The sequence below is a fragment of the Myotis myotis genome, unplaced genomic scaffold (genome assembly GCF_014108235.1).
Source record: "Myotis myotis isolate mMyoMyo1 unplaced genomic scaffold, mMyoMyo1.p scaffold_m19_p_9, whole genome shotgun sequence".
Taxonomy (NCBI): domain Eukaryota; kingdom Metazoa; phylum Chordata; class Mammalia; order Chiroptera; family Vespertilionidae; genus Myotis; species Myotis myotis.
The window spans coordinates 35,384,504-35,398,738 of record NW_023416401.1 but is presented as its reverse complement, the minus strand read 5'-3'; the positions used below and the strand labels follow the sequence as shown (position 1 = coordinate 35,398,738).

Here is a 14,235-nt window from a genome sequence, read left to right as displayed (position 1 = left end):
GAATTTCATGCACTGGGCCTCTAGTATGCTATAAAAAAGAAAGAACTCTTACCATTCGCAACAGTATGGATGGACCTGGAGAGGATTATGCTAAGCAAAATAAGCCAGCCAGAGCAAGATAAATATCACATGATCTCACTCATTTGTAGAATATAATGAAACATAAGCTGGCGAACAAAAATAGATCCAGAGACAGAGAAGCATTGAACAGACCATCAAACTTCAGAGGGAAGGCAAGGGAGGTGGGTAGGGGTAAGAAATCAACCAAAGAACTTGTATGCATGCATATTAACATAACCAATGGACACAGACACTAGGGGGATGAGGGCATGTGCTGGGGGGTGGGAGTGGCCGGGGAGAGGTCAATAGGGGAAAAAGGAGACATATGTAATACTATATATAATACTTTAAACAATAAAGAATTAAAAAAAATTAAAGTTAAAAAAATCAAGAGCATAATTAAAGCCAGCAGTGTGATGTCTAGCCTTTATGTAAACCCAGATAAAACCAATAACCTGCTGTCCAGATTTCAGTGTGAGTTTAACAGCTTTAATCAAATGGAGGAGTTGCCAAGCAAGGTTGTGGAATGTCATTCACTGAAAGCCTTAAAATAGCGTAAATTTTCAACTGCCTAGGACCAGAAGGGGCGAAGCAGATGACCCCTCATAGTTTCTGTTAGTGCTAAGAGACCAAGGTCAGACCAGACCCTGAAAATGCTCAGTAAATATTCTTTAATTGGTTTTCTGGCTGCTGCCGGGGTGCGGGGCCCATGGGTGCCTTGGGCTCACCTCCTTCCTCACGGGGGTGCTGTGAGCTGCAGCAGCTGAGAACTGCTCCAAGGCCTGGTGCTGCTCCTCTGGTCCCGGCTGTGCCCTCTCGGGACCCTGCGGACCCGCTGCCTCCTGGGGCTCGGCCTCCTGCTCGGGCTTGGATTCTGAGTCTGAGCCAGATTCGGTCGTCATGGTTGATTGTTCTGCAAGCAGAAGAAGGGACAGTCCCATCACTGGGTGCAATTACCTTCCCTAAACAAGAAAACCAGGATGCTACACAGGATGGCTGCAGAGAACCACAGTACAAAGATGGAGAAATGCTAACAACCAAAGCATGATCCTACTGCACACAACTAACAAACGACTTGTCAAATTTAGCATGAAGATGGGTGCCCGTGAATGGTTCCAAATTAACGTTTAACTAAAGTAAAAGTTGATTTGTAATGATCACCGGTTTGATTCCTCTTACGTTTTTGATGATCTAATTATGGAAGTGCATATTTTTTCTCTCCCCTTTCTCCTTCCTATCTCTAAGGACCCTGTTCTGCCTCTCCCACCCCCTGAATCTCTCCACACTTGCATGAACAAAATGCCTTTCTCTTTGATTTCTCGTTGAAGCAACTACAACAGAGGCCTCTCCAGTGACACGGAATCTGCCCCACATTGGACAAGCACTGGCCACAGCCGGAGGGAAGCTGGACAGCATCACCTCTTCCTCCCTCACAAGTTCATTCTCATAGGCTTCTTCCTGGCTTCCTTCTATTTCCCTTGAATGTTGAAGGGGAAATATCTCATACACTCAAACAATAGAGCTTAATTTATAATAAATTGTTCTTACATCCTAAAAGAGACTTTATAATATAACCACCATCTTCTAAGCATTTGCTGGTCAAGACACTTAAGTATGTTGTGCCCCAGTTTCTACATCTGCTAAATGCGGGAACTGGACCTGATCCTTTCTAAAGAACTTATTTTCTGGTGCTACTTTCCCCTCTACGAACAGACATGCCATTTTATTAAAGCAGCTTTTTGCTCTAAGCAGCCACAGAGCTGTTATGCCTGTGGTTAACACGTCATTGTAAGTCATTTCTTATCTTGGGTATGTGGGAACCACCTCAGAAACAAATATTTCAGATTGTCATAATTTTTTCCTTCCTGATTCTAATTTTACGGTAAAAATATCATGAGCAAAGGGCTAGTTTAATCCTTTAAGCACACGATACACATATTAGTGTAATGTAAAATTATGCAAAATAAAACTCTGTAGTAAAACTATTTAGTTCCTACCTTCAAAAACAACACTGGAATATGTTTAGTAATTTGAAGGGGAAACATAAAAATTAAATACCAATCTATGCAATAAACTAATGCTATATCGGTGATTCTATGTAGGGTTACTTTTTACAATCACCAGGTATTCCTTCTGCTAAATAAGAGACATATCAACTTGACATGTACTCAGCTGCCCAAAGTGTATGTAAATATCAAGTCCAAGTTCAGAGCAAGATGATAATCCAAATAAAACTAACACATTTTTTTCCTCTTATATTACATTTTAGATTTTCAAGCAAATCTTGAAAGTAAATATTATATTCTCTTCTGTATATTTATACTGAAAAGTGGTATGAGTCTACAGAAAAAAAAAACCAGTGGAGCCTACAACTAAATTCTCCCTTTCAGAAGCAGGGAAATTAGGGCTAATAGTTCAATTCATCGAACGATTATTAAGTACCAAATATAAGTCAAGCACTTCTTATAGTTTAGAAACAGAGATGAAGATGTCAAAAAGCCCCTCTTCCATCCCATAATCTGTGGCAGTAATAGACACTCCCTAGAGTCCATTTTCTTTATTTTTCCTTTTAGTAACTAAACTTTCAGTTTTTGCTGGTACTCCTCCATCCAGCTTGAGTTGTGGCCATTTGATCAAGTCTGACCAATGAGACAGCCTGGTCGCCCCCTAACTACTCCCCTCCCAGCCTGATCACCCCTAACCACTCTACCTGCCTGCCTGATCACCATTAACTGCCTCTGCCTTGCCCCCATCCCACCATGGCTTTGTCTGGAAGGAAGTCGGATGTCCAGAAGATGTCCGGTCGAGCCGGTCTAATTAGCATATTACCCTTTTATTATAGATAATAATAATAATAATAATATATATAGGATAGGAAATTTCTGCAAAATATATAATTTTTTAAATATATATTAAAAATATATTCTTCCAAAATACAACTGACCATTGAATAATGCAAGGGTCAAGGCACCAAACACCTGACATGGTCAAAAATCTGCACATAACTTTTGACTTCCCACAAAAGCTTAACTACTCATAGCCTGTTGTTGACCAGAGGCCTTACAAATAACATAGTTGATTAACACATATTTTGTATGCTACATTTACTTTATACTGTATTCTTACAATAAAGTAAGACAGAGAAAAGAAAATGTAATTAAAATCATGAGAAAATAAATTTACGGTACAGTACCACATTTATCAATACTGTGTTTACATCATCTATTTACAAGGTGAATAGCCTCAGTACCTATGTCAATATTGTCTTTATGGTATAAAATACTGTAGATATTATAACACTAGATATCAAAAAAGAAGATTATAAAAAAGAAATCCATATTTATTTACAGATATAACAATTCATGCACTGATAACAAAGAAGCAACAATATAATTGCTTTATGGTAGCCTAGTGTAATCGATACCAAATATCCAAAAAAAAAGTTATCCAATATATTTACTGAAATTAATCTACATATAAGTGGATACTTGCAATTCAAACCTGTATTGTTCAAGGATAAACTGTGTATCTTGAGTTGGTTTCCTGCCACTAAGCAAGCCATCATTTCTCTTCTGGATTCTTTCAATAATCTCCTCTTCCCTGCCTCTATTCCTGCCCACCTCTATTCTGTCTGATCTTCATAAATCCTATCTAGTCATATCATGCACTACTGAAAACCTTTTAGTAGTTTCCCAATGAACTTGAAGTTAAATCTTAACTCTTTAAAAAAATATGTTTTTATTGATTTTTTTGATAGAGAGGAAGGGAGAGGGAGAAATAGGAACACTGATGAGAGAGAAACATCGATCGGCTGCCTCTTGCACGTCCCCTACTGGGGATTGAACCTAAAATCTGGGCATGTGCCCTGATTGGGAATGGAACTGGGATCTCTTGGTCCATGGGACGACACTCCTACCCACTGAGCCACACCAGCCAGGACCTAGATGACTTAGTCTCCTACTTCCTCTTCAATAAAATGAGGGGTTCAGATCTGAAATTAGTGATGTAGGTGAGGGGTGTGTGTGTGTGTGGGGGGGAGAGAGGTAGTGAAAGGCAAGAAACTCCAAAGCCAACAAGTCTGTCACCTCTTTCATCATCTTCCAACTTCCTTATTACTTTTTAAAACTAAGGAGTTTTTACACAAATGTAGTTGCAGTAGATACATCACATATCAGTGCACTCTAAACTTTAAAAAAGCTGTCAAATATATGTTAAAATGGAAGCCTTTCTAAACCCATGACATTAGCCTCTGGACTCACTATACTAAAAAAATATTCTAATAGTGAGTTTCAATGTTATTATTCTGGTCATGAAACCATTTTGCACCTGCTTTTGTCTTTAATTCCATGACTCCCTAAGGCAAAGAGCCAGATATACAAACACTGAATAAAAATGCAAAATGGATAGAGCCCAGCAAGCACTGTTTAAATAATGAAATAACCTACCATTATTTTCTACCTATGAATATACTGTATAATACCTTGCCTATTATATATTACATAAATCACAAAACTTCAAATCTTAAGTAAACACCTATGCCCTTGTCAAATATTTCTTAGGTATATTATTTTTCCAGCTATATGCATAATATAATAAATGAAAAAAAATCATTGCTTTTTTTGACTAATTTTAATACAATAAAACTTCCATCCCTGTTGAGAGAAAGTAAAGTAATAAACTTTAATAACGTAAGGCTTTTAAATTCTGGAACCTCCCTAGAATCAATATTTAATTCCACATACCTGAAAGGCCATCAGTTCATATTGTACCTTCGAGTAAATGATATCGACGGCCCAGATCAGTAAATTCAAAACTTTTAAAAATAGTCTTCTTCCACACCCACATGCCAATGTAAGCAAGCAATAAACTGATTTTTAAATGCCAAACAAAATCATAAGCATCTAAATACAGTACTTCTAACTTTCGCTCATTATTTTAATAACTTTACAGTGTGTACCTCCAAACTTGTACCTAAATGCCAAAATATTTTTAAAAATTAGGTTTTCAAGATATTGACATTGTTTTGGTTTTTCTTTTTCTTATACCCATTCCTTGCGTTTCTGGATGATCCCCGATACCTAAGATTGCACCTTTCCCTTCCCAACTCATCAAAGATGTTCCCTTCTCTTCTCCTGATAGTTTCACTCTGGATGAAACACAGCTGTTGATGATCGAGTTACTCAAAGTAGACACCATCACTTACAATCCCAAACAGAAAGCGATACAAACGTTTGTGCGTAGCTTTGGCTTAAACTGGGCCCTTTTTTAAATACTAAATTTACCTTATTATGTTTTGCTTAAGCTAACAAGGTTTGGATGCCTAGAAACTCCTAATCTTAAAAGTTGGGGTAAGGACATTCATTAAGTATGCTGGGGTGATGGCAAGAGTAGTGCTTTACTTTTTAAGAAACAAGCTGTGGTTCATTCTGCCTCTCTCGGGCATATGTTCAGTAAGTGAATGCCAGAGGAAATGGTAATGAGCTACAAAGGCAGCATCAGGCAGGTGTAAATGAAATCATATTCACAATTCATTTCACCTATAAGAAATGGTCATTGTCATGCATTCCAGGCTTTGTTCCTTTTCAGCTCTAATTTTTTGTTCCATAGAAGCCAAAAAAAAAAAAAAAAAAAAAAGCCAGATTATCCTCATCTTTTCCACTAAAATCCCCATCTCCTAAATAAATGACTGCTAAATCAGCTTCTCTATTCAAATTTATCTACCTCTCCTGCTGATATGAAACTTCAGTGTTAGTTTATTAAAAGACAAACCTAAGACAGTGGAGAAAAATGCTTAATATAAATTACATATAAAACAGGATTCCCACGGAACACAGTTTACCTGCCTACAGGAATGTAGCACTACCAAGGACAATTTTTTAAAAAACAAGCCTTTTTTTTTCTTTTTTATAATTCAAACATAAATTTATAGGAAATGAGAGGCCAGTAGATGAATACATACTCACTAAAATATATTTATAACTACTGAATCCTATCCATTAGTCCACTAAAAACCACCAATTGCAAGCAAACTAAAAGATAGTAATATTCCCTGACCTCTCTACTGGATTCTTCCTATTTGCATTAAAAGAAGAAAAAAAAAAGCCGTAGTATTATTCATCTTTAAAAAACCGTAAGAAATTGTATCAACCTGCTCTTGGTCTCACATTCTTCCCTCTACAACCCCCATCTCTACCTCTCATACAGGGTACCACCTATATCAGTGATGGCGAACCTATGACACTCATTTTTTTGGTTGATTTTTCTTTGTTAAATGGCATTTAAATATATAAAATAAATATCAAAAATATACATCTTTGTTTTACTATGGTTACAAATATCAAAAAATTTCTATATGTGACACGGCACCAGAGTTAAGTTAGGGTTTTTCAAAATGCTGACACGCCGAGCTCAAAAGGTTCGCCATCACTGACCTATATACTGTTTTCTCAACTGAGCTGCACAGTTCAAACCCATGTTGTTCAAGGGTCAACTGTACTCCCCCTTAGTCTAGTAAACCTTATTAAGGTTACTAACGACTTCCCTACAAGCCAATAAATCCTATGTGACATCTCCTCTCATTTTTAAATTCTCTATGTTTCTGACACTCTCTTGATTTTCCTTCTTTTTCTGGCTACTCTTTTCTCACTTCCATTTGCTTCTTCATAGTCTTTTTCTCATATTCCATTTCTAAACTTTGCAGTTCTTTAGTAATCAGTCACACTCTCCAAATCCTCTTTCTTGGAGAGTTCCTTTACTTTGTTTCAAATATAGTGACAATTCCAAAATATAGGTTCCTCAATTTGGGACATCTCTAAGGCTTGGTCCATATACAGACATACATTCTACTTCTCACCTCTCTTATCTTGATATCTCAGAGGCATCTAAAATTAAAGTGTCCATTCGTACCGTACCCTTGATCCCACACCCACCCAGCCCCCCCAATCCACTCTACTGCAGTCTTCCCATTTCAGTAGGTGAGCTCCCATCTGCCCAGCTGCTCATGCTAGAATCGGGACACCCCCTCTCCTTACTCCCAACTCAATCCACTTCACGTCTGTCAATTTCACTTCTGGAGTTGTGTTTAAAGAAAGAAGGAAGACAAAAGATAATTCTAGGCAGCAGTTCCCAGTCAGTTATAGCAGAACAGTGTGCAAAATCACATGTACTTCCTTGTGCGAGGGTGTATAGTTTGCTGTGGCAGGACGGTAAGGGAGTGATGAGAGGTGATGAGACCCTCCAGGCAGAAGTCAGGTCCTGCAAGGTGGTCTCATCTTCATTAAGGAGACTTTATCTCACTGTACAGAGACCACTCTGGCAGGATGACTAACATAAGAAAGGGGTCAGCTGGACTTTTCCACTGTTTTGGCTCAAAATGAGAACAAACTAATGTACCAAGCAGGCCTTGATGGGGCAGCAATGTACCAGTTACTCCTCGAAGCACAAAGCAGTGAAATTCAGGGCTAGTCATTATAAGATGGCTTTGAAAACTTGAGAATAGTTGAGACACTAAATGTCTGTGACTAATGGCAGGGACAATTCTGGTTGTTCTTTTTGTTTGTTTTTTTAATAACCTTTATGGTCATATAAAGTTCAAATCTTATTAAGCCAATATACTTACCTCTATGGAGCTGACTAACTTTTCAAGATTATAAAAGAAACAGAAAGCTGGATTTTTTATGACGACACAGTAATTTAAAAAAATACTTTCCAAATAAACACTGTATACCTGCAGAGGATTACCCAGATCCATCAGCATGCGGGCAGTGATTTCATTAACAGCAGTGCACATCTACAGTTCAGTGCTGGGAATTTTAAACACTCAACAAGACAAAAAAAATAATAGTAAGGCTACAGTCCCCTATTTCAAGGAATGTGCATTCTGACAGATTACCCTGAGAAGCAAATCGACCACAGTGCTGAGGGTACGAGAACTAAGCCCACAGAAGGGGGCTTTCAATAAATATGCGGGGGCAGGGAGGGCTTCCCTGGGAAATAATCCCTGTTTGATGGGAAAATTATCACTCACCTTAATCCCAAGTTCAATGGCACTAGCTTTAAACTTTAGGTGCAACTAAAAAATCACAGGCTACTTCAGAAGATAAAAGGAAAATCAGGAATAAATAAAAACACAGGAGAGGCGCCATGATGGGGCAGAGCCTGGGGCAGGAGGGTGAGAACCAGCTGGGAGAGATTGCTTTCTGGCCTCGAGGTGGCCACATGCTCTGTGACCTCAATGGAATTTGACATCCCTTTCTGTTCTAAGATTCCGAAATTCTGGAATTCCTGAGAACCAGAGACACTGTTGTAGTAACAGCATGAAACCTAAGGAAATTTTGTCCTCTAAGAAAAGTGAAGGCAGATATTAAGTGATCTTACCGACCAGCTCCAAGGGCATCAACAAGTCGGGCAGGCAATCACCAGCACTCTAGCGAGAAAGACAACCTCCCACTGCACAGGCAGCTGATGGCTTCTTTAATTGACTGAGTCTATTATGTTTTTATTTCATTCTCTGAACTAATACTTTTTAACCCAGATAATCGAAGGAAACACTCTTAGTTTACTCAATACATTGGAAAAACCTGGTTTATTTTTAGTAAGTTTTTAACTTTCCTTTTAAGTTAAAAAATGTTTACCTCTGTGTTTAAGCACTTAACAGATGTAGTTTGTTAGATGTATAGACAGACGGATATAGGGATTATGATTATGGAAGCATCCACCTTATGAACATGTATTTGTTTTTTCAAATCAAATTGGTGCCAAGTACCAGGGCATAAAATTCTATATACCTCTGAAATACCACGAGTATTTCAAAAGAGCAAGAGTTGTCCCCACAGTTGTCCCCACAACTCTCTAGTAAGCCAAGGAAGCTGCTGGCTCCCTCTCTGGAGGACGGGCGACTTGTGTTAGTGCAGGACATTAATAGCATCCAGTGACAGCACTAACATTAGGGGAGGCAAAACTACAGGCAAATTAAGTCTATAGAAGAGTGGCAGAACAACAATTCAGGTTCTGTTCGGGGTGTTTGCATTATCACTTTGTTAAAAATAAGGAAATTCCCAAACTGGGGTTCCTGAACTCCAGAGGCTGGGGAAGGAGCCTAGGGATCGGAGTTTATTGTGAGATTTTAAAGGAGAGTACACAGCTAGCAACGGCACAGCTGCACTAATCAAGTTTCTTTGCTTTTGGCTGAACAGTTCTTGGCTACGGCTGGAACTACTGGCTACATCACTCTTTCACTCGTGAAGATGTTCCTTCAACACACATTCCCTGTATAGCTGTTCTGAAACCTGGGGTTACGTCAGATAAAGACGGACCTCTGCTCCGATTAGTGGAGCTTCCGTTCTAATCGAAGGAGAAAAGGAAATAAAACATGTCAGCTACAGATCGATGCTATTAGGTAATTCAATCTAAAGTAGATGGGTGGTTGCTTACACTGGTGGTTAGGGAGGGTTTCTCAGAGGAGGGGATGTGTAAGCAGATGTTAGAGTATGAGAAGAATCTTCCATGTGACGATATAAGGATATTGCCCTCCAGGAAGACGAGAGCCCAAGTCCTGAGGAGGAAATGAGCTTGGTGTGCCCAGTGGATTTTATCTGAAATGCAATGGAGCATTTTAAATGATAGGTCCTTTTAATACTTCTAAAAGATACCTCTGACTCCTGAGGAGAGGAGTTGATGGCAGCAGGGAGAGCAGTTAGCAGGCCCTGGCAGAAGTCCCGGTGAGAGAAGATGCTGGAGCAGGGCAGCAGGAGAGAAAATAAGTGATGCCCTTCTAGAGCCATCAGCACCGCTAATCAGAGCTCGGCAAAGACAGGGAGAACGGATCAAGCTGGTAAGGCAAACCTCTTACAAGTGTTAGGTGTCTTATACAGGGACCCCTAGAGGTGAGAAGACTGCAAGCACTGCCTTCTCCAATAGGCAGAGGGCCCCCCACAAACCAGTATCAAGTTTCAACGGTTATTCTGGGCAGTGCTCCATCACCTTGAACACAGAAGTCATCACTGACCCCTACGTCGGCAGCGATCATTTTTAAAAACATCTAATTCAGATGAGAAACAATGTTTGGTTATCGATAAGGAATGTATTCTTGTGGTCTAAGTGGCAGCTCCAGACTTCCAAAACCCCCCACCAAACCCAGATTAACATGGGAAGCTTTGGTCTTTTCTTCTACAGTAAGTTTCTGGAGTTCACCTGAGAACCCAACTCATGGCTAAGTGGCCCCTGTGCCGCTATGTTCCTTTCTCACATAACCTGGCAAAAAATTTTAGTTTCCCTGAGATTTTAACATGATTATCACCCAGAGGCTGTCACTGACTAGGTAAAGACTCCTGCTGGTGCTATTAAAGGGTTTAATTTACATGTCTACACTGTCCACAGGTGAATCTTATCTTGTCCTGTGGTGGACTTGGAGAGAACCACTTCACAAAACACAAGGCAGTGCTTCCCCACACGTGTTTGCATTTTTCCACCTTGACAAGCATTTTAATGTATCATTCATTATACAGCAGAAATACTTTTAAAGAGCTGCTCCCGGGAGAGGAAATATATATAATATATATATATATTTTTTTTTTTCAATAGTTAACATAAATACTTGAATTCAGTTTCCTGATGGCTATTTTTATAGCAGTTCATCTGTGTTCTATATCATTGAAATAGAGTTCAGAATTGACTATGACTTCATTTCCCTTAGCCAAAGGCACGCCCACAGTATACTTGAGTTTTTAAGTAACAAATTAAATCAAAATGCTAATTTCAGAGGGCCAATGAAATACATAAGAGCAGAGTGTTCAATGCTTATGTCAAATTGTATCCTGGAAAGTTTAAGAAAACAAGCTAAAAACAGCAACTCTTTTTTTTCCCTTCATTTTCTGTTAACCATTAAGCACTCTTTCTAAGGAAGAAACTGTTGTATGGCCTCAATGTGTAGATCATTTCCCAAACATGGTATATTTGCTTCTTAACTAAGCTCGCCACAAATATTATAAAATACTGCCTTATGGTTTCCTAAAAGGAAAATTCAATTTCTAAAATGCAATGGATCTTCATGAGTTGGACCGTTGAGATAATTTCTCATAAATCCTTTGAGCTTTATTATTTTTTAATTAACAGTACGGTGCTTGCAAAAGTAAAGGAAGTTGTTCACAGGGAACATCCAAGTGTGTGGTGCTAAGAACCCTCCCTCACATCCTCTCACCGCTACCATCCTGACGCGGATGTTACCCCCACAGGACAGATGGGGACAGTAAGGTTGGTGCATAACTTGCCTAAGGTTATATAAACCAGAGCCAAGAATGAAATCTGAGTTGCTGCCTTCAATAACAAAGCTCTTTGTTCCACACAAGCTCTGTGCTTTAGTGCACCAACAAAATCTACTCTTAACCTCCTATTCCTATTTCAGAATTGGACAACTTTCTAAAGTTACTGTTTTATATGATCATCTATAATTCCACATTGCTGATACGCTACCTTACTGCTCGACTTGATGTAAGTCAAACATTATTCAATTCAAAGTTCTATAAACTTATATTTTATTTTAAAGACTATTTTCCCTCCTACTTACTTATCTTTAAAAATACAGATATAAAACATCACAATACTAGTTTCTTCCTTTATTAAAAAAAAAAAGGTTTCTAATCTATTGTGAGCTTTCAGGATTCTGTCCCAAGTTGCCATTTTATTCCTGGAAAACAAAAAAATAAATAAATGATCGTTGTTGCCTCTAGAGAAATATGAATGGTACTGACTCTGCTTCTAGATTCTCAACAAGTTATAACTTTCCATTGAGTGGTTTTAAGCCTCAAATGGACAAGCCTAAATTTTAATTAGTTCCAACTTTGAAAGTGTTGTTAGCAGAAGGCCTCAAATTGACAAGAGCTAGTACAATGTTTCTAGTTATAAATGTCCAACTCCACAGTTTAAAATGTTCCAAGAATTCCACGGCAAACATCAAAAGAGGAGAGAAGAGGAGATAGTGTATTTCCTCTGTACTGTTGGCCAATCCTATCTCTGGGAAGAACTTATTAGCAAAAGATATCTTTGGCACCTTAATGCAGGTGCATATTTTTCTATTACCCAACACCTGACTCTGCATCTGTGAGAAGTGAGGCGTGAACCATAGAGAGTGAATAAATTAAAACAGAGTCAGACTCTGTACAGTCATCTACCACCACATAAGAGCTCTCGACTCATTCTGAAATGTGTCTCTCTCCCACAGAACCATTCATTATAAAAATAAGGGAAAGGTTGTGGCTACAACTTCCAAACTTTGCACCATAGTGGGGGTCAATACCCTGATACCTGGGGATAGCTGGCTGGGAATCCACAATCTGGGTTTCTCTTTATAGGTGTCAGTATAACAACCTTTATAGGGTTGAGGACAGCTGGAATTACAATGATGGCTGTCTTACAAAGACCTAACAGCAAATACCTGTTCTCTAACTCACTGTCTGTCCAGGAGTATGTTGCATAAAACAGCCAATGGACAAATAATGAACGAAGGAACAGTCTGTGTTTCAGAGTCTCGCAAATACAAGACAGAACAGCAGGTCTCGCGTGTATGGAGGAGCCCTATAAATTCAGCAAAAAACAGATCTGGCCTGTCCATTTTCATGACTCCAGGGCTTTTATCTCTGTGGTTAGCTCCTAATAGCAAGCTTCACGCAGGCACCTGAAACTAGTCACAGAAGGACGTGTGGTGAGAAGGAAAAAGAAAGCAAAGGGGCAAATGACCTTCCAGGGACCAGGGGGGTAAGCTGCCTGTAAATATTTGTATCTTGTCTTATAAAGGAGTTCTAGGTGGTGAGTCATGAAGACTCACACAGCAGGAATCCCGTTGGATCAAATCAATAAAGAAATATGAAGAAAGGCTCTTCTATTGCTAAGAAAAAGAAACCAAGTGTATGGGAAAATTCCAGGCATTCTAGTATTGTTTTCATTCAATACTTACAAAATCACACAAAGCAACCATTATGGGCAGCCTAGCGGTCATTAAATAAATAAATGAATGAATAATTGAATATATCAGCTTCACTGAACATAAATGTGCCCCAAGTCACATGTCTACAAATGATGTCTCGGGAAATCAGATCCAATTCAGCCTGATCCCTAAACCACTGTCTGCTGTGTGGTACACGGCACTGAGCAGAAAGGAATACCAGTGAATACCTCTCAACTCTTCCCCGTATTGAATAGCTAACTTTGATCAATTTTCTTTTTTAATCCTGATGTTTTCTAGGACACATCTACCTTCCAAAGCCCCATTAATAAATCTGGTTTCCCCCATATTAGCACACATTGAATTACTAAGTGTTCACAGCTCCTATCACAACTCTTACAGAGAGAAGAAATGGGAGCTCCCCTGGCCTCTTGTACTTCAGGGTTTTGACAGGCTGTTGAATTTTTTCATCCTTCGATACAAATAGGAGGCCACGTAATTATGCTGTTTTTACTGTAATGCATCAGCTTCATCTGGCTGCTAGTAATGGATGAAGACTACAAAGAATGTTCTTAAAAGATCTCACTGGCACACGAAGGAGTGGCTTGAGCATCGTTCCTCCTCCAGTTCTCTGAGGTGCTGATAAGAGGACTCTTTACTCCAGGGCTGTCCATGGGGCACCTGGAGCACTGACAAGGTTTCCCATTTGCGCTCCAAATCCTCTGCAATTAAAGCTTTAAGGAACCCGCTCAGTCCCTGTGACTCAGTAGATAAAAACGCAGCTGGAGGTTAGAGCTGCCTTTAGGGGTTGAATTTCCCACACAATGTACAAAAAATGACTGAGCAGCTACAGGTGTGATGTATCATTTATACTATTTTTCTCTAACGGGCAACTAAGTCAATAAATAGCTCTTTCAATTTTTAAATGCACATATTTCCAGCTCAATGGGGATTAACTTAAAGCCCTACAGACAAAAATAAATTTGAAGAAAAACGGAAAAACTGAAAAGCAGTTCATCTCAAGATGTTTTTATAGGTTCTTTATGGTCTAGGTTTTTTAAAGAAAGTTTAATTACAACAAAACCTGCTTTACTTCCTACATTGATAATTTTTATAATTACTACACTTTTCACGATGAAATTAGTTTTTAAAATTTTAACTTGTCTATTTAAAATGAAAGCAAAATAAATGTCTAGCTGGAAGCTTTATATATAGTTAAGGAAGCCACTCTAACTCTT

At 38.9% G+C, this 14,235-nt stretch overlaps 1 protein-coding gene across 29 annotated transcripts in view; it reads right to left on the bottom strand.

Moving 5' to 3' along the window:
* EPB41L3 (erythrocyte membrane protein band 4.1 like 3) overlaps positions 1–14,235 on the bottom strand; it is a 219,497-nt gene that overhangs the window by 86,089 nt on the left and 119,173 nt on the right. For 28 of the 29 annotated variants that reach the window (XM_036322535.1, XM_036322539.1, XM_036322534.1 and 25 more), the window contains exon 2: positions 789–973. In XM_036322535.1, the coding sequence (XP_036178428.1) occupies positions 789–973 (185 nt within the window). The remainder of the gene's footprint in view (positions 1–788; positions 974–14,235) is intronic. The other variant, XM_036322542.1, reaches the window with a different exon arrangement.